Source organism: Anopheles moucheti, chromosome 2, assembly GCF_943734755.1.
Source record: "Anopheles moucheti chromosome 2, idAnoMoucSN_F20_07, whole genome shotgun sequence".
In the NCBI taxonomy this organism is placed as follows: Eukaryota; Metazoa; Arthropoda; class Insecta; order Diptera; family Culicidae; genus Anopheles; species Anopheles moucheti.
Genome location: NC_069140.1, coordinates 44,318,215 through 44,342,030, shown reverse-complemented (window position 1 = coordinate 44,342,030; position 23,816 = coordinate 44,318,215). Strand labels below are relative to the sequence as shown.

Here is a 23,816-nt window from a genome sequence, read left to right as displayed (position 1 = left end):
AATAATGTTTGACCCATGTAACCATGTTAAGGTTTACATGGATATTGCAAAGAAATATTTTAAAATTTTATAAAATAATTCGGGAAAAGAACCCGATTAATTTATGGAATTTATGCCGTTTCATGAATATTAATATTTATTTGTCTGTTGTTTGCACATGGGGTTTACAATCTTTGTAAACTAAAAATAATCCTAAACTATTGAAAGTTTCTATAAGCTGCATGATTATTACCATAGCTACATTAATCACTGGGTGACCAGGTGGTCAATTTTTTTAGCGACGCCGATCTTCACACGACAGGACCGGTCCAAAATCCCAACCGAAACAATTTCAAGGTCAAAGAAATCTGACCAAAGTCAGGTTCGACCGTCGCGGCAGGTATAGAGAGCGCATATTTCAACATCAATGTCTTTGTCAAGGCTGACCTGACAGACCCATTATATTTGAAGTTTTGGACGACTTCAGCCCCACTTTACATAATAATTATACCCTGAAAAAAAACAACTTTGTGCATTGCAATCAATTATATAGATTGTAGCTCACATCATACCAGTTTGCCGGTTGTAATCCTATATATATTGGTTTTTCAACCTAGGCATGCCTAGAGAGTAGGAGTTCTCTAAAAACCACCTATGACATTTAAAAGTAAGCAAATAAACTAATAAAAAATCCAAATCCAAAAATAACACACACTTTTTTGAGAGCACGAAACTCTTCTAACCTTTATTTATCGTGAAACTGTTAGTATCTTATTATTTTTTTAAGTTTACAATAAAATTATCAATTAACTGTCTGTTTACTGGAAATGTTTTTTTTTATGATTTACGTCTCTTGCTTTGTACACAATTTATATTATTCTAACCCGCTCAAAATAAGAAAACATGCAGTGACTAATAGTTCCCGACGTTTTTTTCAAACTATTTCACAACTATTGGTTAGCGTCATTTACTAATCGTACAGTACACATGTAATTGCATGAAAAAGGGGGGGTTGCTTAAATGTAACAATTTCACCGTCCTATACTAGAGTTCAATAAATTACACTGGCATGAATGTTCTACTTAGAACTTGCTATTTTGCACAATTTTTCGACCAGCTCTCAACTGCCTTTTCTTTCGTCCAACTAACCCTGCTTTTTGCATTTGAAATCGTTTCCGTGGAGGCGTACGGTGTTTTGTAAAATTTACATGTTTTTCTTCCCTTCAGCTCAATCTTCCTAAGGTTGTGGTTTGCTAAAGCTAGTTTGAGTTAAATATTTTCTGCCCACTACAGCGCAAAGGGATTGTTTTGTTTTTTCCTACCGAAGAAAAAAATAACCACAAATGGTACATGATCGTTACCATGCATTCATAACCTACCGCTTAATAGAAGTACAAGTTTAAATATATTCGTAGAACATGATCCAGTACGTGACGTTCAGCAGCGTGAACAGAAACGGGAAAAACATACGCGAAAATCGATCGATGTTGATCGCTCGCTTCAGTCGCATCTGGGCCGGCGTTAGCTTCGGTATGGCCGAGGCCGGTTTGCTGGGAGGCGGTGGTATCGTCTGGATGTGCGGTACCGGCGATAGCAGCAGCGTGCTTTCCTGTCGCTGAAACGTGGTAATTGGCATCTCGTGCGTATGTTCATGCGACTTACTGTTGCGCTTCCCGTTTTTGGCGGTAAAGTCGAAAAATTTATCCATCTTGGGCGGATGGGGTTTTGGTGTCGGTGGATCCGAATCACCCAGCACGATATTCACCAGACAGTACTCCATCAGCGCCATAAACACGAACACGGTGCAGACAGACATAAACGCATCGACCGCCTTTAGGTACGAGACCGGTGGTAAGGAAGCCTGCGATTTCGCGTGCTGGGTGCTGAGTGTGAGCAGGGACGTGACGCCAAGCGTAACCCGGGCCGGTGCTGCTTCCGGCTTGATCCAGAACGAAACCCACTGAAATGGGAACGCAAGGGGGAATTCAGTATTCGCTATATCATGAAGCTAGCGGACGTTAACACACCGACATAATTACGATCAAACAGGTTGGGATGTAGGTATGGAACAGGTAGTACCCGAGACGACGCTTCAATACGAACACCACCTCCAGGCAGGTGAAGTTCCCAGTCGAGTACACCTGGGTACAGTCAGCCGTATAGTTTTTCACTAACGCCAGCTGAGGCAACTCAATGTGCTCGTCCACAACCAATGGTACCTCCTCGTCCCACTGGAACACCAAGTCATCTGTCGTGTGAGACACTGTCCGAGGGGGAATAAGAAAAAAACAGAAACCAATGCTTAAAACAAACTTATTAATCGCCGATCGTGCGATCCCGTAACGTACGGCTTTCCATCTGCAGCTTGCATTCCTGCGTGTCGTGCGGATAGATCAGAAAGTTCATCGCGCAGGACAGCTTCAGCGTCAGCTTCACCATGTACAGGATCGTTTTGTCCTTGTACAGCCACATGTAATGGTTCGGGATCGTCATCGTCTGGAAGGTGACCGATTTCGCATTCTTGAAGAACGAATCCGGCCGCCACATATTTTTCAGCCAGTCCACCTCCAACAACCGGTACTCGGACGTCATGTTTTCCGGCAGTCGCAACCGATGATCTTTCCACGTTTGTGCGAAAAAGATGTCAGCCGCGTAAGTCATCGAGTTTTCATCGATCGAATCCAACCCCATCACGGTCACGTGGAAGGCAACGCTCGTCGGCTGGCCTTCCTTTTTCGGCGGTCGCATTTTATCGTACAGCTTCGGATCCTCCGGCAGGATATCGTTGAAGGTGAGGCTGGTTCTATGACAAAAACAACGAATAAATTATGCATTAAATTGAACAAACCAAGATCTTTTGCAAGAATCAAACTTGGTCGTCGGTAACCGACGATCTACACGATGCGCTTTTAGGCGTTTTTACGCGCTTGCCATGCACGTGTCGAGGCGGCTTGTGTTTTGACAGCTGTTGTACAAAGGGACTAGATCATGGTCATAAATTATTTCGATATTTATAATAAATGATTAACATCTATGATAGAAAGCAATTAGTATTAAATACGACTAAAGGAATACCTTAGTCATTATATATGATTTATGTTTATTTAGCATTTACAATCGTTTAAATTATAATGTTATATTTCCTGCTCCAAACTCATTCCAACCATACTGCTAACACTCTGATGCGCACTGTGCAGCTGAAGCTGAAAGTGCTGCGCTGCCGAAGCGCGTCGTGTAGATCGTCGGTGATGTTAAGAGCTTACTTACTGATACTCGCCATTGATTTCTCGGATGCATTGTCCCACTATCACCAGCAGTCCACTTATCGCATACTGCACCAGCATGTCCTTGTCTAGTCCTTGCTATGGAAGGATGGAGAAATAGCAAAGAAAGCAGAAATAATTGCACACCATACGACAGTAAATCAAACATGGCGAAAAAGCAGCAGTACACTGATGATAATGATGTCCCCAGCACACACATGGCCGTGAGCCACCGCAAGCAACAAACAATGATCAATCGACTGGTGAAGAAGATAAAGCCCTCTGTGCCGGGTGTACAGGACAGTGTCGCTAATCGTTTTGCATAACATCGCATCGGAAGATCAACCAATCGCGGGCATATCAGGAAGGAGGCTGCATCACCAAGAGTTCCGGCGGAAACAATTGCCATCAGGCAAACAATGAGCGTCGGGATAAAAACAGACCCGCAACGTTACTGCGGGGTATTACTGGTACTCTCCGCCTTTCTCTTGTTTAAAGAAAGCCCTCCAATAGTCCACAAAAGTGAGGGACGCCGAGGGGAAACGATTAACGTCATAACTGTAGTGATACCGCCATCATCATGGCCTCGGTCACAACCTGTCTGCCCGAACGTTCTCGCTGTCTTCCGTTCCGCTGGTACAATACCTCAACAACCTTTGGTTACGTTGGACTACGAGCAACTGAAGATGCCACTTGACGTCCTCGCCAACCCCAATACTTCCTGGCCTACCCGTTGCGTTGTGCCAATGTTGAACATATTATCGGTTTCAACGGTGGAAAGTCCCGGTGAAGAGCTTTTCGGTAAAGCGGATCATAATGAATTATGTACAGCGGCGATGGTTTCTATGTGCAGGCGGCTGGACTGGGAGCGGGGCTTTATAGCCGCCACAGCCCAACGTGTGGTCTAACGATGTGCAAGAACAATGGCCGTAAGCAGCATCCTTGCAAACGAGCAGACCAGCCGGGAGAGCCGGGAAGTTGTTGACAAGTGCTGCACATACAAGCACCGGGTGCGGAAGTGAAACAAGATAGTCGTTGTCAGCGATTTTTGCATCACACCGGTTCGGTTCGCGTTTAGCTACCCTACACGATCCCCTCCCGCCCATGTCGCACTAAAGATAGTGTCACGATAATCGCGAATGCAAACGATTTCACCGTGTCATTCTGCCACACTCCTGGATTCCCTATCCGGCGCCCGACACTGAAGTCGTTCTGAAGCACACGGGACTACACAATGTGTAGCGTAATCACGCTCCATTTTTTTGTTACACCATGCGAACATGGCGGACCACATGTTCAAGCCCTTTTGATAAGTGCGCGCCTTTAAAACGGTCGTGTGAGCACGTGGGAGGGAAGAGTATGGGTTTCCTATTTTTATAATTACTTCAAATCGTTCGTAGTATGCGGTGCTGGGGGTGGTTTGGGAATCAATTTTTTACTATATTGTGCATATCCACAAGATCCACTTCCAGTGTTGGTTGGGTGGATTTAAGCATCGCGCGGGCATGTGTGCATATGATACATGTGTAAGCGATAAACAAACAGCTATACACAAATTAAACAAAAATAACAAACAAATTCAATATCACATGAAAACAACAAAAAATAAAAGAAAACATAAAGAAATTTAGAACAACGATAAGCGTTATACAATTGCAACAACAAAATAAAAATAAGAAAGAAACAGGAAAGAGATAATACTTGGAAACTCCTATAATATCTAGCAGTAGATGTATCTTTCGTAACAAATATTAAATAAACTTATTAAATTAAAGTAACTCGTTCAGAAGATGGTAGAAAACCATAACTTCTAATAAAACAAATATATTACGATACTCCGATAAGATTGAAGTAAAACAAATATTGAAAAATTAACAATGACATTTTTTCCATACTTAAGTACATAATTACTTCCCGAGTTACGCGGATTCGTGATATGCAAATATTAAAATTTTGACAGTTCGTGTAATTTTGTAGGTGAAATTGAACTTTTTAATTGTCAGATATCAAATGTTTACAAAAATACGTTACATTTTTAAATCATAAACATTAATATTGGTAAATATTACCTCAGGAAAAGACTGTACTGGGAATCTATAATTTTGCTACGGCATTATCGGTGTTAGGGAGGTGTACTTCAAACATGATTTAACAACACTGGTACGAAATTCCATTCAAAACCAGTTGTTTTCAGATTCCCGATACCAGAAAAGCATCCACGGAAGAGGTAGCACCTTGTACAGCAATTTTGCTCGAAAACCGCCGAAAGGTATGCAATTTTTAAACACTAACTTTCCCGGTGATGGAGAAAAATTTCTCCGAAAACTACCAGTTTCCGAATGTATAGTACCAGGAGAGCATCCACGGAAGAGTGTCCCGACGGAAGAGAGAGAGAAATCCCTCATATGTGTTACTTTCAACAAGTTTGATTAATGCATATCAAATGTATGGGATGCCGAAGACGAAACATCTAAGAAACATTGAATGAAATGAAATGTTCTGAAACTGCCCAGATCAATGCTACCAAAGAACCAACCGTCGAGGAACTTGTGATGTTGGCTCCAATAGTTTAGCATTATGCATTGAAAATGGATAGCACCGAAGAGCTTCCAATGGAGAACATGGGAGGCAACCACCAAAGAACCTGTGATGAAATCCACCAGAAGATAAGAATATACTCAATCAATCGAAGATTTTCAAATGATACGAAACTGAATTAAATAAAACTATAAAAAATACAGTAAGAAAATATATTATCCGTGTTTACTTTCCTAACCATAACCATAACTCCACTGTGGTTACATATACGCCTGCATGTATGCAATCCATTTACATGAGCTGCGTTGTGAAATCAACCATACATTTAGACGAAAAAACGTGATGCTGAGAAGCAACCGCTTCTGACGCTGTGTATGAGCATTTAAAAAATATTAGAAACATGCTTCAGTTCAGATTGTGTTAACCTCAACCTTGGTCTGCCTTGTATTTGTACATGATCGGGAGCACTTGGATGCACGATCCGGATGGGATTTGGTACCGATCGATCAACATTCTTCAAGTAGGACATCGACAATTATTTTGGTATCATTTCATATTTTATGATTTGTATTCAAATTCCTAAAAATCGATATACGTATAATAACATGACTTACAATCAACATGAAATGTCATGTTATGCTCACTCAAAGTCATTTTTTCTGCAGCTCGAATGAGCAGATCATCAGTCACCTTCCAAAAAAGCGATCGTATAATTTTTATTCATTCAAATGAACAACAATGAGCAACAAACTGAATACTCACAAGCAAAATGGTTTGATTGGATTTAAAGGATGCAGGTACCCTTCTCAGGTTATCCTTCCACACACGTGGAACTATTGCGGTTAAGCAAACTGTCCCGCCTGGCACACACGCACAAACTTCTTCACGTTTTTTTGTTGTTGGTTTAATCGGCACAGTTCGCACAGTAGGGTGTTTGACGGGGTCAACCAGTTAGAAGTGAATCGGTGTTCATTATCTGACCATTTCAACGATTTTTTCGCGCTGATTTATTAATGCATTACCGACAAGATAATACCACCACCGGCAGTGTGCCCGCCGATCACCGATCATTAGCGGGTAGTTCGATCAAACGTTTGCCGGTATCAAAGCTGCAACGGTTATGCAAAGTTAGCCAGAACCGAAAGGAAAATTCTTGTTGCCACACACACACACACACTAATCAAACGCAAGGCTGAAGGTAAGCGCGATCATTCACGACCGGGATAACACGTTAAACTGAACCATTTTCCTGGTCCCGGTTGCCCTTAAATAGATTTCTTCTAAGGACGGACGAGGACGGTACTACGAGGCGAGGACACTTTTATCCTTCTACCAAACCTTCCACACGTACACACACTTACACTAGTTACCGGCCCCAAGTTGGCCGGGTGCGCCAATTTTTCTCTGCTCTTCTGGTTTCTTGCCCTTTCTCCTTGTTGTTTGGTTCGCTTCTTTTGTTCCTCGAGTGTCCTTGATCTCTCATCTTCCGCGGGCCCATCATCGGCAGCCACTGCAGTGGTTCGGTTTGCTTTCTTGCTTTGCCGTTTCACTCCTGATGATGGTGGGTATGTGTATGCACTGTATGTGTCCCGGTCGGTCTCATTAGTCGCTTTAAGTTTGTTATCCCTTTTTCCGCACAAAAACGTACGTTACCCGTTCGTTAGTACGCGGGAGGAGGGAACAGGAAATCTTTGACCGAACGATGGTGGTGGGATGAAGGGCAGTATCGTAAAAATTGGGAAGAAAGCTATAGAGACAAGCGAAGGAGGCAAAAGGTTAGTTTCAAGCCAGATTGAAGATCTCCGATACGCGCAGGATGTGCTTGCCGTTTGCACCGAGCTGTGCGTGTATTGTGTGCGAATTGGAAGCGAACAGGAACACAACATTAGGATGTGCACTGGTGTGTGAATCGTTGGTATGTATTATGCTGCTGTAACTACTTAACAACCACCGCGGTGTTGGATGCACCATAAGAAGTGTTGTATTGTGTACTTCAGCTTCCGAAATAAGCTGCCACCCAGTTATCTAACGATGGGCCAGATATATCCTGCACTTGCATAAGGTGTACCTTGGGAAGCAATAATCAGATTCGACCGCAGAGGACACTTGACACGCTGTTGAACGACAGAAAAAAGCGTGGAAATGTCTGCATTGCTGCCTAACAAACTCCTATTGCGCCAAAAGCAAAGTTCAAGATCAACTACGTAAGCCCTTTTCCGGAAGATGCGAATGAAACGGCCATAAGTTATTGAATCATTGTGTCCTGTATATGTCCCAAGGGTAGTGGCGGATCAATCCCCTTGGAGGCCCAGAGCGGAATTATAGTCGGGGCCTCTAAATTTAAAAACGATGAAGGAGGGAAGGAGGACATTGAAGCTCTTGAAAGAGCAGTAAGAAGGGACCTACTCCGCCTACCGTTTGATCCGCCGCAGGTCCGTCACTAATCAACTTACTCAAATGGTCCGCCAGGGCCATCATCATCTTCGAATACAATATTGGAAACGACTATATTACCACCAACACCAGTTACCATAGTATCAGTACTCTTCTAAATGGAGCTACAATCATACGTGCGCCAACTTCGAGAAGCTGCACGTGGTGGAAGTTACAACTACAGCATTCAAGGAGCACTTTGCCATTGATTTGGTTCGCTCGCTGTGCTTCCGGGAGATTCGTCATACAACACTCAGTTATACTTCTTTGACCTTAACTTAACTTAACAAAGAACTCAAGCACTAGTTGGTGGTGAACTTAATCGATATAGTCTATCCTGCATCCCGGGTATTTATCACACGCAATCCACTAACACGGATGTTCAGTCATACACAGCGGCGGATCAAACAGTAGGCGATGTAGGCGGTCGCCTAGGGCCTCGCCGTGTTGGGGGCCCCAAACAATTTGTGCCGATTGTGCGATTTTTGGAAATTTAGCAGCATAGTTAATTTATAGCACAAAATCTAATTAAAAAGGTAAAAAATTGATCGAAAATATCCTTGGTATATCTAAAATATCCTTGGATTTTATATATCCTTGGTTATATAAATCATTTGTTTCTATTTGATTAGCTATATCGGCCCGGTTACACGGGTACGCAAGAGAAGTATGCAGTGTACTCAAACTCCTTCTTCTTCATCGGCACGACATCTTCAGGATGTTTAAGCCTACCATTTCTAGGTTTTTTTTACTTTAGTTACCCGTAGGATAGTCACCAGAAATAACCTGCCGCGTGGAATAAATTTGCCCATCACTATTGCATTGCATACTATAAAACCCGTGAGAGCGATCGCTAGTGTAAGGAAGATGGATAAAACGGAAAGCATCCTTCATCTCATCAGCTGCATTCTTCATCAGCTGTTTTCAGATTCCCGATACCAGAAAAGCATCCACGGAAGAGGTTGCTCCTTTTACAGCAATTTTGCTCGAAAACCGCCGAAAAGTATGCAATTTTTAAACACTAACTTTCCCGTTGGTCGTGAAAAATTTCTTGGAAAACTACCAGTTTTCGAATGTATAGTACCAGGAGAGCATCCACGGAAGAGGTAGCTCCTGGTACTAGCGCCGGAAGGTATGCAATCAACTTGAAATGCAATACGCCTAAAGGTATGCAATGTTTGAACACTAACTTTTCATACAAACCAGCTGTTTTCAGATTTCCGATACCAGGAGAGCATGTTTTTCAAGAGGTAACACCTGGTACCAGCAGAGCAAGATGGCGCCCAATAATTCATGAAAAGTTTCATGAAATATTTCATGAAATGTTTCATGAAATATTTCATGAAAATTTCATGAAATGTTTCATGAAAATTTCATGAAATGTTTCATGAAAATTTCATGAAATGTTTCATGAAACATTTCATGAAATATTTCACGAATGAATTTTTCATGAATGAAATTTTCATGAATGAAAATTTAATGAATGAAATTTTTATGAATGAAAATTTCATGAATGAAATTTTTTTGAATGAAAATTTAATGAATGAAATTTTTATGAATGAAATTTTCTTGAATGAATTTTTCATGAATGAAATTTTTTTGAATGAATTTTTCACGAATGAAATTTTCTTGAATGAATTTTTCATGAATGAAATTTGCATGAATGAAATTTTTATGAATGAAATTTTCAAGAATGAAATTTTCATGAATGAAAATTTCATGAATGAGATTTTTATGAATGAAAATTTCATGAATGAATTTTTTATGAATGAAAATTTTATGAATGAAATTTTAATGAATGAAATTTGCATGAATGAATTTTTTCATTTTTTCATTCATAAAAATTTCATTCATGCAAATTTCATTCATAAAAATTTCATTCATAAAATTTTAATTCATAATAAATTCATTCATGAAATTTTCATTCATAATAATCTCATTCATGAAATTTTCATTCATGAAAATTTCATTCTTGAAAATTTCATTCATAAAAATTTCATTCATGCAAATTTCATTCATGAAAAATTCATTCAAGAAAATTTCATTCGTGAAAAATTCATTCAAGAAAATTTCATTCATGAAAAATTCATTCATAAAAATTTCATTCATAAAAATTTCATTCCTTAAATTTTCATTCAAAAAAATTTCATTCATGAAATTTTCATTCATAAAAATTTCATTCATTAAATTTTCATTCATGAAAATTTCATTCATGAAAAATTCATTCATGAAATATTTCATGAAATGTTTCATGAAATGTTTCATGAAACATTTCATGAAATTTTCATGAAATATTTCATGAAACATTTCATGAAATATTTCATGAAACTTTTAATGAATTATTGGGCGCCATCTTGCTCTGCTGGTACCAGGTGTTACCTCTTGAAAAACATGCTCTCCTGGTATCGGAAATCTGAAAACAGCTGGTTTGTATGAAAAGTTAGTGTTCAAACATTGCATACCTTTAGGCGTATTGCATTTCAAGTTGATTGCATACCTTCCGGCGCAGTACCAGGAGCTACCTCTTCCGTGGATGCTCTCCTGGTACTATACATTCGAAAACTGGTAGTTTTCCAAGAAATTTTTCACGACCAACGGGAAAGTTATTGTTTAAAAATTGCATACTTTTCGGCGGTTTTCGAACAAAATTGCTGTAAAAGGAGCAACCTCTTCCGTGGATGCTTTTCTGGTATCGGGAATCTGAAAACAGCTGATGAAGAATGCAGCTGATGAGATGAAGGATGCTTTCCGTTTTATCCATCTTCCTTACACTAGCGATCGCTCTCACGGGTTTGATAGTATGCAATGCAATAGTGATGGGCAAATTTATTCCACGCTGCCGGTTATTTCCGGTGCCTATCCTACGGGTAAATAAAGTAAAAAAAAACTAGAAATGGTAGGCTTAAACATCCTGAAGATGTCGTGCCGATAAAGAAGAAGGAGTTTGAGTACACTGCATACCTCTCCTGCGTACCCGTGTAACCGGGCCGATATAGCTAGTCAAATAGAAACAAATGATTTATATAACCAAGGATATATAAAATCCAAGGATATTTTCGATCAATTTTTTACCTTTTTAATTAGATTTTGTGCTATAAATTAACTCTGCTGTTAAATTTCCAAAATTTGTACAATCGGCGCCAATTTTTTGGGGCCCCCAACACCGTGAGGCCCTAGGCGACCGCCTACCGTTTGATTCGCCGCTGCCCAAGGGAGTACAGTATACCTTTCTCAGACCGGGCATCCGTCTGTCGACCTGCGCGAACACTTCTTACGCTTATGTTGATTCCCGAGGGCCATACGTCGTATGGCAGGATACAAAGAAAGTCCTCGATTTGGACTCGCGTTTGGTTGAATTCTGAAGTACGCGTCTAAGGCATAAGCCTCATTAATGGACGATGCGTCTCCACCTTCTTTATGGGGTTCCCCACATTGAACGAGACATCAAACGGAACGTAAATCAAGCGCATTGGAAAAATCTCTACAGACAGGAAGTTGACACGTTCTCGTTCGTAGTCTCGGACAAAACCGCTACAAACATGTCGTTACAACACCACCGTTCAAGTGTGTTTACTGAAACGGAAAAGGTTTTTTTTCTTCAGCTCTGGAAGCTATTTTTTGGTTCGTTAGTATCTCCTTTTACGGTTAAAAATAGCTCACGCTAAAATCAGCTCAGCCTAATTAGTAGCACGTGGTCTAGTTCGTGCTCAAATTGCCAGAACCGTATAGTAAAGGACAAAATCGATCGATCCTCAACGTGCTGAAGGACTTTTCTAAAGTTGATAAGGGATTCCGGGGGATGTATTGACCTTTCCTTTAAAAGAAACCCCTTTTACGACCATTTGAGCAGATTCGTGTTCAAATTACACCTCGCACATAAATAATCCATGTCTTCTGATTTTACAAATGCAATGGGAGGCAGCCACAGCACACTCATCAGCGCATATTTTATCAACCCGTTCTGGTGGGCACCCTTTATATACCGACGGCGCACACACACCCACCTAAAGCAAGTGGTGAACTTGGCCAATCGAAATGGAACCATCGGGCGGATTGGTACAATTTGAATCGTTCATCCGTGTGCCGGAAATATTCTTCGCCTTAATCGGTGTGGCAGGGTACGGTGAACCGAAGCGAACGCTTCGGGCACACCTGAAGCAGGCACTGTTCTGGTCATCATGTGCCAATACCGGCTTCTGCCTCATCATTGAGCATATCTACTTCGTGAAAGCGGCTGGTAACTTTACCAACTTTCTGCAACTGACCGCTTTGGCACCATGCATGGGCTTTACGGCGCTTTCCTTCGTCAAGATCATGACCATCAGGCTGAACGAGACGAAGCTAACGGACATGCTGCACCGGCTGGACGCACTGTTCCCGAAGTCGAACGTGCTACAGGAACGGTACGGTGTGTTCCAGTACAACCGTGAGTCACAGGTCGTGATGAAATCGTTCTCAATCCTTTACATGACCCTGATTTGGATGTTTAATCTGCTCCCGTTGGTATCGATGGTGGAGGGATACTTCGCTGATGGGAGTTGGCATAAGCAGCTGCCATACTTCATGTGGTACTGGTACGATTGGCATCAGCCTGGTTATTTCGAGGTGACCTTCCTGCACCAGAACTGGGGTGGATTTGTTTCGGCCGTATTCTACCTGTCGACCGATCTTATGTTCTGTGCCATCGTGTTGCTGATTTGTTTGCAGTTTGACATTGTGGCATATCGGCTAAAGCATGCCCTACCGGACGATCATCACGAGCTGACCGAGTGCGTGCGCATACATCAGACGGTGATCGAGCTGTGCAATGAGCTGGAGCGCATGTTTTCACCCTCGCTGTTGGTTAACTTTCTCAGCAGTTCGGTCATTATCTGTCTGGTGGGATTTCAGGCGACGGCCGATATTACACCGGCGGATCTGTTCAAGTTTGTGCTGTTTCTCGTCTCGTCGCTGGTGCAGGTCTTTCTGCTATGTTACTATGGTAACAAACTCATCGTGGCGGTATGCATGCGGTTGCTGTGACATCTTGGGAAGAGAAAAGTGTTTTATTATATGATCGTATGTTTTTGTTTACATTATTTTTTAAGAGCTCACAAATCCCCTACAGTGCCTTCGAGGGACAATGGATTGGAGCATCCGTGTCTTACCAGCGATCCTTGCTTTTCGTTATGTTACGCTCAACCACGGTGCAGAAGCTTACTGCGCTTAAATTCTCCGTCGTTTCGTTAGCCAGCTACTCGAAGGTAGTAAACGTTTCTCACCAATTTAGATTTCCTTGATGAGAATGCTGAAAATGTTCTGCTTTCCTATCCCACAGATACTTAGCACTTCGTTCTCATACTTCACACTGCTGAAAGCTATGTACGAACCAAATGAGAAGAACGTGAAGTGAAGTCTGTGCCTTGGTTGATCAAGTTAATAGTCGTCGTTTCCTAAGGGTATAAACGGCTTAGTTGAACGTACAAAATAAACAAATGTCTTAACCAACTACCACAACCACCAGCAACATCTTTCGAACTTCCCCAACCACTCATACAAACCAGCTGGTCCGATTTCTCATAATTACGCTTCATAAATCATACACTCAAACACATGGCGGCCGATTTAAAGAGGTAATCTTTAAATTTTATTATTTTCATAACGCTGATCCGAATTTCAGCCGTGCGATGATATAAAGTAAATTAGTTCGCGCCTACGGCCACCTTCTTTTAGCAGTTCGGTTGCACTTTGTTTACACGCGCACATCACCCGCCGATATTCGCCCTACGCCGAATCACCCCTTACCGCAGACTTTTCTTCTCCGACAACACTTAGAACAGCATACGGTGCGGGAACATGTTGGAACGCAACGAGAACATCGACTTCAGGTAGCGCATGACCAGCTTGCCCTCCGGGTGTTCCTTGATGGCAGCCTTTACCACTGCGTCCACCACCTTCTGGTCGGCCTTGCGCTGCTCCGTCGGCACGTATTTGAACTCCTTCCGCGAGAAGATGTCACGTTCGACGCGAGTATCCTTCTTGGGAAGGACGCGGCGGAAATACCGATCGTTGATGTGTTCCGGCAGCTTCAGCTTCTTCAAGTTGACGCGCGTCCTGGTGGCGATGACGTAGTTCTGCTCAATGCGGCGCATCGGGCAACCGTTCACCTCGAACGGACCGGTTACCAGCAGCAGCCCGGTCTGCATCACCTTCAGCAACACCACCCGCTTGCCCTTGTGACGGCCAGCAAGCAGGATCAGCACCTTGCCTGGCTTGAGCGACCGGCGGATGTTGCGCTTGTGGTTGCGGAAGCACGATTTGGCCGGGCGCTTGCGGGCGAAACGCCTCGTCGGCAGATCCGCCTTGTTCTTACGCAGCAGCACCGTGCGCTCGCCTCCGTTCTTCGCACCGCCAATCTTCTTCACAACGGTGACGGGCTTCTTGACCTTCTTCTCGCCACCCGACACAGGCAGGGGGCGCTTCTTGATCATTTTGCGGCGCACAATACGATACATGCCGCTCGTCAACACGCTGGCCGGGTACTTGTTGACCTTCTGCACCTTTTTGCGGTCCTTTCGCACCTTTTTGCCAACATTGGCCGGCGCGGCGGCCTTTGTTTCCGTAGGGGCCATCCTGAAACACGTGTAAATAGGTGGAACAAACTCCGGGAAAGAACTTTTGAGGTTAGTGATTGGACAATCGGCCACCGTCGGTGTTGGGGGCGCTGCTGGCGCCCGTGCAACGCAAACGTTATTTTGACAGTCGACATAAGAAACGCAGACCTGTCGATTCAACTGTATTCGATTCCTACTTTTATTTTATCCTGTATTTGTTTCTTTCACACTTATAAACACACATCGCCATATTTTGATCGCACATTTTGCAATAGTTTTCCTGATATTTTAATTCCGATTTAGTAAAATTTTAATTTTAAACCATACCCGAAACGCATACTTTTCTGATTCGGCCAGCCTCCTCCTTCTTGCGTTTCGTATGTCGACTTTTTTGACAACCTCCGTTCATCGTCGGTCATTTTATCCCTTTCCACCGCCATTGTTCGTGTTCCCTTCGCACCCCCTTTTGTCTATACCTCAACAGGCCCGATCTGACATCTTTCTTTTCTGCTTCTACCACGTTTTACACAAGTTGTGGTTCGGACAAAATGTATAACTCCGTGTCGAAAAAACGCCGGGTAATTACGCATTTTTGCATAAAATTTACGTATCAATCGAAGGGCCAGGCTTCCTCGCAGTGAGAGATGTAGAAATATGGCTAATCCGTGCACTTTTGGTGGGATAAATCACCGTCCAAAGTTGACTCCTTCTGGCTGAGTGATACCCAAAGCGAAGCCTGCTGTGTGTGTGAGCTGTGATGATGTGAAGGCTTCCGGTTGTAAATACATACAGATTTTCATCCCGCGAAATAAAGAGAGCACTAGAATCCGACGCCTAGCTGCGATGTAGTGTAAAGTTTAATTATAATGTGTCGTTCCGCCCTTTCTTCTGCTCTGTCGGAAAATTGTTGTTGTGATTAGCCATAACCTCTCTCTGTACACAGGCGGCAACGATCGGAATTGAGATGCCATAACCAGAGCCGCAACAATAGAATGTTACGTGGAAGTAAACAATGCTGATATTTAATTCGCTTTCAATTATTTCACCCACAGTTCGTGGCCAATGGCATGTTCCATGCTGAACTCAACGAGTTCCTGACTCGTGAGTTGGCCGAGGATGGATACTCCGGTGTGGAGGTCCGTGTTACACCGACCCGCACAGAAATCATCATCATGGCCACCCGCACCCAGAACGTGCTGGGCGAGAAGGGACGCCGTATCCGTGAGCTGACTGCTGTCGTGCGCAAGCGGTAAGATAACATTCCAGAAAACGTCGAAACGTACGCAGAAAATTTTTCTAATCAATTGTATACATTTTTGTGAATTTTTAGTTTCGGTTTTGCTCCTGGTACCGTCGAACTGTATGCGGAGAAGGTCGCCACCCGCGGTTTGTGCGCTATTGCTCAGGCCGAATCGCTGCGTTACAAGCTGATCGGTGGACTTGCCGTGCGCCGTGCCTGTTACGGTGTGCTGCGTTTCATCATGGAATCCGGTGCAAAGGGTTGCGAGGTTGTGGTATCGGGCAAGCTGCGTGGTCAGCGTGCCAAGTCGATGAAATTCGTCGACGGACTGATGATCCATTCCGGTGATCCATGCAACGATTACGTTGACACCGCCACCCGGCACGTACTGCTGCGCCAGGGTGTGCTTGGCATCAAGGTTAAGATCATGCTGCCGTGGGATCCGAACGGCAAGATTGGCCCGAAGAAGCCCCTACCCGACAATGTGTCCGTGGTGGAGCCGAAGGACGAAATCATGTACACATCGCCACGCAGCGAACCGAAGTTCAAGGTGCCGGAACCGCAGGTGGAAGCGAAGGAGCATGCCGTCGAGGCGTGAACTGTGTAACACTCTGGTGGGCGGTGGTGCGTTGTACATTCGAGTGACGCTGGGAATGTTCGTATTGCAAGGCGGATCGAAGGATGAAAATATATAAGCTTTCGTCCAGACGGATCCGGGCGGCACATTAAAACAGGCGCAAAAGGCATCCGTTTGGAGAATACATAATCAATCGTTTGTTTATTGTTCGCTTTTGCATCCTAAACATACATACACACACACGTCCTATTTGCACACGTACAAACATACACGCAAACTACAAGGATTAGCCGTTTCTTCTAGCGTATCTTTCCCCGTTTTAGGTGAGATCCATCGTAGCTCCGCGCCGTTTCACCTCGCTCCAGTCGACCATGCGGAAGAACGTACTGGCGAGGATTTGCTTAAAATCTAGTCGCCGTTCAATGTCCGGTTGCAGTAAACCTTCCAGCAGTTCGCGTGCTTCCAGCGATAGCTCCATACCTTCCGGATACTGTACCTCGTGATAGCAGAACACGCCCGACGGATGACACGATACGAACTTACGCTTGGTCAACATTTCGAACATAATCACACCGATCGACCAAAAGTCCGACTTTGGTTCGAGTGGTCGCTCCGGTGCAACGTACAGCTCTCTGATTGCTGTTTGCTTTAGTGCTGGGTGAGCACCACCTGATGGGCAGAAGTACGATTCGCCTCGTCGGTGAAAGTACGTCAGCATAAGCTGTCCCTCTGGGCCGAGCAAGAGATTATCCATGGTGAGATCACTGGCGAAATGGAAAGCAAATATGAGGATATTTTGTCGCTGCTGAGAGAGACCATGTGTTTACCTACCCGCATACAATACCATTAAAGTGTAAACTATCGACAGCGATAACTAGCTCGCTGATCCACCGACGGACGCTACCTTCCGGTAGAAGATCTGGCGTCAGCTCGTTAACCATCGTTTCGCTAATACTTGACAGTCTCGTTAAACCTAATTGACTAGATTGAGATTTGCTAATTTGCTCCTGCTGCTTCTCGCAGGATGAAGCAGACATTTCCTTGAGGACAGTAACCGATTGGGCAGCATTATTCGAGGACTCGCCCGATTCTTCCAACGTTTGTGTGACTGCTTTTAGCAGACGTTGGCTACAGGACAGTAGTTCCCGTACATCCATATCCTTCGAAAGTGCATCGAACGAGGGTATTATAATCTCCTGCTCCTCTTGCTTGATGCTGTCCTGCTCGTTCTCTTCATCCGGTTGCGCTTCCAATGCCACTTCGTCCGTCTCATCATTTCGGTCGCCTAAATTCGGTAGGTTTCCTTTGCTCACACTCACACTCTCCGCGCCATTGCTATATTCATTTACCAGGTCCAAAAAGCCGGAATCGTACGCAGAACAATTTGGTTCTCTTTGCCTCACATTTGCACTCACAATCGTTTCAGTTGGTGCCACAGGAACGATCGGCTTCCTATCGATGTCTTCACTTGCAACCGGCTCTTCCGGTGAAGGACAATAGCTCTCCGGTTTCCGATACGAGCGGATAAAATCCCACAATTTACCGGCACAGACAAGCCGCAGAAGCAAGAAAATGCCTCCGTCCGTCGCTTGAAAGTAGGCAATCAGTGGCACCATGTAAGGCACATCCTGTGGGAAGACGGCCGCGCTCGAAAACGGCAAGCCAGCTGGCGGTGGTCGTCGAATGCTTTTCATGATGTAGAACTTCTTGTCCGTTACGTCCTGCACCTGCATTACCGTCCCGATCACCTTCACCACCTTGTAGCGCGAAAGATAGTTGAGCGGTCGTTCAAGCAACTGAATCGGTGAACTCGGGTCGTCGTAGGCAAGCGGCCCCATCATCTGTTCGTCCGGGTGCAAACCCGCAGTTTGCTCCAAAAACCGTTCGTAAATTTCTTCCGCCTTCGTAACATATTTGCAGCTCTTTTCTTTGGCGATTTTTTGTCGCGTTACGTTTGCATCGTCCTTAGCACCGCTTAGCAACCGATCGATGCCTGCTTTGTACTGCTCGAATGCACGCTGATATTCGCCGTTTGCTTCCGCTTCGACCGCCTTGCTAAATATCATTGCAGCACCTACAAGATAATCAACCGGCGGTTCTTCCGTATTCATGGTTTCACGAGCATGCGGTTGCTGCTCCGTTTCCGAGATGCTCGATGCAGTTTCGGAAATCATCGAATCGATTAGTGAACCGCTGCTAACCAAGGGTAGTGGTGGAAGCATCGTACCGGTGTCACTGTCCCTGACCGCGTTACCATCGTTTGTATCAACTTCATCGGTTTCCTCACCACCGCTGGTACACGATCCATCTGTTCCCGGTCCTTCCTGCCCATCACGACTCGGATCGACCAGACTTAGCTCATCCGAATGCCCGATGCCCAGTTGCTTTCTTATTGTCTCTATATTGCCACTTCCATTGCTCGTGCCGTTTTTCTTCTCTGCGTTATCGGCACACTCTTCGACGTCTTCCTCCTGGCAGTCCTTTTCCGGTATTATACCACGAGTGAAAAAGTTCAGGAAAGCATGGGATCGATACAGCAGAGGTTCCTGGCCAGCGAATTCCAACAGCTGCAAGATGTACTGTTTGCGTTCTTCGATAACCGCGGGATCAAACCGCTTAAAGTAGGAATGTTCCGCTAGTGCTGGTACTGTTCCGGCCAGGTGACGTTCACGATGTCGTTGCACAAGCTCCTTGTACAGCTTTTTCACCTCGCTGAATCGCTTCCATAAGGTGACACGGGTGAGACCCTCCGGATGTGAGCGGGGAAATACCTACAACACCAGAACCAAACCAAATGTTGAAAGATTTTCTTCTGCCGAAAGCAACGGTGTTTGTGCCACCTACAATCGAAGTGATGCGATAGATGGTGAAGCCCTTGTACTTGCGCGTTTCATTGCCCACCGAAAAACTGTGCACCCATGTTTCCGCTTTCCTTCGTCCCACTAGCAACATCTCCCGTACGCAGGAAATTGAGTTACATTACTCTGTAAAAAGATCTTTGGAGTGTATGTTGACCGATGGGGGTGGGCAAAAGGTAGAGGAATGCACGGCGGAATGTAGCGTTTACAATAATGCTAAATCACAGACCACAGCGCACTGAACACCAACGGCTGCTGCGATAGCGCAAAGATAACAACAGGGAATTGAGAAAGAGAAACTACCAACTGTCACAACACAAACAACCCCGTTTTGACAGTGACCCATGCTCCAAAACGTCACTTGAAAAGACGTCTTTCCGCGGTCTTTTCGGGGACGAAAAGACCACGGAAAGACGTCTTAATAACACCTCAACGGACCAACTGTCATGGCGACCCAAAACATCAACCGCTGTACAAAAAATTGTGCCGCAGCAAAAATTATTTTTTGTGCCGCTTTTTTCCGAGCTTTTTTTGTGCCGCTTTTTTCCTTCGGTCATCTTTCCCCAATGAAACCCTACAACAGTCCGGTCCGAATGCAAGCTAGCTATTTATAGAATTGAACTTGTGTATGTCTGATTGTGCAAATGTTTCTAGTTCTTTATTGAATTGTCCTATGCGTCTGTTTTGTTTGGAAGACGACTGTAGAGCTATAAAAGCAACATCGGTGTAGTGGAATGGAAAACGTATTGCTGTTGTATTTCTTCATCAACAAATCGCGAAAAATGCGTAAAATTGATGGTGTACGTACTACCCGGTAAGCGTTTTGATGTATTTATGACCTCGGCCACGAAAAATGTGTTTTCTTTATATGGTTTAGGATAAACACAGTGCGATATTTGTGAATCGTTTCAGATACGGTAAACGCTTCCGATGATGCCATTTTACCATCTGACTATGTGGAAAACCTTTCTCCTTCGAAAAACTGCATCGAATCGGCAATAGGTTAGAAACATATCCATGATGTGTTATCAACTAACGGAGGATTAGAAAATGTTTAATGTTTTGCAAACCGAAGTAAAACAGGTGTGTCATCGTTCCTGTATTACACAAAAAGTCATTTCGTCAAGGATAAGACAAATAGGGACAAATGGAATAGTATTGTAAAAAAATGTTTGCAATCCTGCAGACCCGGTGGAAGAGATACAGCATCATGATTATACCGCATGTGTAATAGAACAGTGCACTCCTTTCTTTCAAATAAAAGCTTGCCTCGTGCAACCGCAGTGCTAAAACACGCTACCTGCAAAATGTACATGTATTTTTCATTCACGGCCTTTAGTGCCACAAAAACTACACAAACATTACCATCAGCTACACAAATTCAACATGTTAAAACAGATTCGGACTCCGAGGGTTGATGGCGTTTAGAGAATCTATTCCGACAAAAAAGCATTGCGATGAGGTGCTGGAACAATCGCTGGGTGTGTCTACATAGGAATAAGGCAACACAGTTGTAGTTCGGGATCCTTTCCTCGTTCCTGTTCATACCAGCTATCCTGTTCAAAAACACAATCATTCTGTAGAAGGATCTTTCAAGCCGTCTGCTTCACTGCTGGCGATCCTATTTAGAATCGGTAACAGCTCATGAAGGTGATGCAGCTACTCAATATATTTGGATAGTTTCGGGAAAGTCTCCTGAATGATATTTCTATCAAGAAAACAACCGTATTTTAAAATATTACCGACAAAAACACGTTTATTTAACTCTTTATCTTTCCCTTGGTGTTGTTTACACTAGCTTGATGGTCTTCTTCTTTGTCTTCTTATCGAGCTTCATATGGCATGACAGCCAAAATAACGCACAAGGTAACAACATCAACAATGCAATGCCCACAGTTGTTGGCTTAAAATAGAAAATTGTTGAAAAATCGTCTGATTATGCATAAAACTTGTACGATAAATTATGAAATCAACTGTTAGTACAATTTAACGTTGAATTTTCACTCAATATGCCGTACAAACGATTTTGAAATAAATGAACTCGCTAACTAGTAGTATAAACACAAAGAATCGGTCTTTTCGTGGGTTCTTTGTAGCATGGGTCGTAGGTAAACAATGCTTCCTATACATTTATATTCTTGCAAATCTGTGAAAATCGGAACGTTAAATGAATATAGAACTATAATGCAATATTATGTACATTTTATTATATCACATATATTATAATATAAAAAAGAAACAAGTAATAGGAAATGCGTTGTATTACAATCCATTGTTTACATTTTCGCTAATTCAACATAACCATTGTCTTTATACTTTTAATTTTATGTAATGTATTTATTTACAATTTATTCATTTGTTCTAGACTTTTTGTTGCTTGTGTGTATCTAAACTCTATTTCATTCATTAATTATGTTGTTCTATGTTATGATTAATCTAACGATCCATTTCAAATTTTAAATCGATTGAATTTGAAGAAGAAGAAGAAGAGAAACGTCATTCTCCATACAAAATGTATGGAATACCCGGGTATGCTGGTTGCCAACTTACGTAGTAAAGTTTAAAATAAATCAAAATAAAATACTTTCTGCTTGTTGAAAATTACAATTTATGCACCAAAAAATCGGAAATAAAAAGTTGGGAGGCTACAGAAATTTTCAGGTCAATACAAGCAATGAATCAAAAATAATTGCAGTTTAAAGTTGAAAAAAATACCCGGGTATCCGGTTGCCTACTTGAAGGTTAAATAAAAGTATCCCATGCTACTGTAATGTCCTGTAGGATCATGACCGGCCGTATATCATTGTTCTGATCGCTAAACGTCAAAATGTAAATCCGTTAATTGGGCATGACAGCTTGCTGCGCAACTGTCATGCAGAAATATATTCTTTATTCGATCGTCGTTGAGAGAACATCTTCCGTCTTCCGTTTTTCCGTTCTTCCGTTCTTCCGTTCTTCCGTTTAACTTTTTCTGTTTGGTACAACCATTGTAATTTCTGCTAGTGAAATTATTGATTTACGAGAGTGTGGAATAAAATCAGTGCATTACATCTCAGAAGTGGGATACCCCTCGTGCCTCCGCACCGTGCCGCCTTGGCTTCATCATCATTATCATCATGCCTACTCGTGACGAAATGCTGTGCGTCCTGTCGAACGCGGGGATTGTGGTTCCCCCTTCCGTCACTATCACCCAAATTCGGAAGCTATTTTCCGACGTCATGGGCATTAATACCTCTTCGTTGGGGGACGCGGAAGCATCCGTCGAAAAACCTGTTGCCGACGCTGATACCACGCGCTCGTCCGCCATTTTGGACGCTTCCATTGTTACACTCACAAAGCGCGATGACGCCATTTTGGACGCTCAGACCGGCGCGTCTGCAACGCGCCTTTCTTCCATTCTTGCTGCCGCAACACATAATGGAAATGATCCCATGGCCAAAAGTGATCCCTCTATTGCTCCCGATGACGAAATTCGGCAACTTCAGCAACGCGTCGAATTACTGGAATTGCGTCGCAAGATCCAGGCACTGGAACTCCAGACAGGCTGTGATTCACCACCGGTTGCTGACTTGAAGCTGGATAAGACCATCGAGCCCTTTACGGGCGATGATGAGAGATGCATCCTACAATGGCTGGACGACTTGGAATACACTTTTTCGCTGCATCGAGTCAAGGAGGCGGATAAATTCGTCCACACTCGCCGGCTGCTAAAAGGATCTGCGGCTATTGTTGCCCAATCCTCTCGTGCCTCTACTGTGGAACAGTTAAAGGAGGAACTTATCTCCACTTTAAGCGTACCGCCTTCTGTTGAAACCGTACTTCGACAGTTACGATCCCGTCGTCTCTCTACAAAGGAAACTGCTTTGCGTTACGTGCTGGATATGCAACGTATCGCCAGTCGTGCTCCTGTTCCGGAACCCGAATTGGTCGACATCATTCTCGACGGTCTGGGTAACCCATCTCTCACTGCCGGAATGCGGTTCATAGCAACAAATGTAGAAGATTTAAAGCCGATGTTGAAGAAGTTCGAAGCGCTCCGGTCTCGAATAATCTTTAAACCAACCTCACCTTCTGTTCCGGAAAAAGCTCCTGTTTTGAACAGCCGAGGTATAACATCCAACATTAACCGATGTTATAACTGTTCGGAGTTTGGACATCACAAAAATAATTGCACTCGTCCCAACCGACCACCAGGGGCTTGCTTCAAGTGTTTCCAGCTGGGACACACCCACAAAAATTGTCCTAAGACTGCTGCAAATGCTGCTGCCTATCCGGAAGCGACCAGCCATATTTCGGTAAATGATCCTGAAGTCTTGGCATTGGACGAATTGCAAG

General features: G+C 43.6%; 5 protein-coding genes across 6 annotated transcripts; 2 read left to right on the top strand and 3 right to left on the bottom strand.

Annotated features, from left to right (window-relative positions):
- Window positions 1–701: 701 nt before the first annotated feature.
- LOC128304923 (glycine receptor subunit alpha-3) lies at window positions 702–6,885 on the bottom strand. Its single transcript, XM_053042169.1, has 5 exons — window positions 6,543–6,885; window positions 3,247–3,341; window positions 2,328–2,782; window positions 2,007–2,242; window positions 702–1,939 (listed from the first exon to the last, which is right to left on the bottom strand). The coding sequence occupies exons 2-5, from the start codon at window positions 3,321–3,323 to the stop codon at window positions 1,379–1,381; spliced, it is 1,329 nt and encodes a 442-aa protein (XP_052898129.1). The 5' UTR covers window positions 3,324–3,341; window positions 6,543–6,885; the 3' UTR covers window positions 702–1,378.
- Window positions 4,153–13,605, top strand: LOC128309844 (odorant receptor 85c-like). Its single transcript, XM_053046330.1, has 5 exons — window positions 4,153–4,171; window positions 11,933–12,014; window positions 12,242–13,214; window positions 13,301–13,456; window positions 13,531–13,605. The coding sequence occupies exons 1-5, from the start codon at window positions 4,153–4,155 to the stop codon at window positions 13,603–13,605; spliced, it is 1,305 nt and encodes a 434-aa protein (XP_052902290.1).
- A 211-nt stretch (window positions 13,606–13,816) lies between these two features.
- On the bottom strand, window positions 13,817–14,869 carry LOC128310566 (60S ribosomal protein L6). The gene has a single exon (XM_053047277.1). The coding sequence runs from the start codon at window positions 14,822–14,824 to the stop codon at window positions 14,024–14,026; it is 801 nt and encodes a 266-aa protein (XP_052903237.1). The 5' UTR covers window positions 14,825–14,869; the 3' UTR covers window positions 13,817–14,023.
- Window positions 14,870–15,253: 384 nt separating this feature from the next.
- On the top strand, window positions 15,254–16,816 carry LOC128309430 (40S ribosomal protein S3). The gene is made up of 3 exons (XM_053045814.1): window positions 15,254–15,384; window positions 15,859–16,055; window positions 16,137–16,816. The coding sequence occupies exons 1-3, from the start codon at window positions 15,355–15,357 to the stop codon at window positions 16,642–16,644; spliced, it is 735 nt and encodes a 244-aa protein (XP_052901774.1). The 5' UTR covers window positions 15,254–15,354; the 3' UTR covers window positions 16,645–16,816.
- A 123-nt stretch (window positions 16,817–16,939) lies between these two features.
- LOC128309429 (ribosomal protein S6 kinase delta-1) lies at window positions 16,940–19,700 on the bottom strand. Of its 2 annotated transcripts, none has more exons than XM_053045812.1 (3): window positions 19,468–19,700; window positions 17,455–19,394; window positions 16,940–17,387 (listed from the first exon to the last, which is right to left on the bottom strand). In XM_053045812.1, exons 1-3 carry the CDS (start codon window positions 19,573–19,575, stop codon window positions 16,943–16,945), a joined length of 2,493 nt encoding a protein of 830 aa, XP_052901772.1. In that variant the 5' UTR covers window positions 19,576–19,700; the 3' UTR covers window positions 16,940–16,942. The 2 variants fall into 2 exon arrangements, with proteins under 2 accessions (XP_052901772.1, XP_052901773.1); XM_053045813.1 differs by having other exon boundaries at window positions 17,279–17,387; window positions 17,451–19,394.
- Between the last annotated feature and the right edge of the window lie 4,116 nt (window positions 19,701–23,816).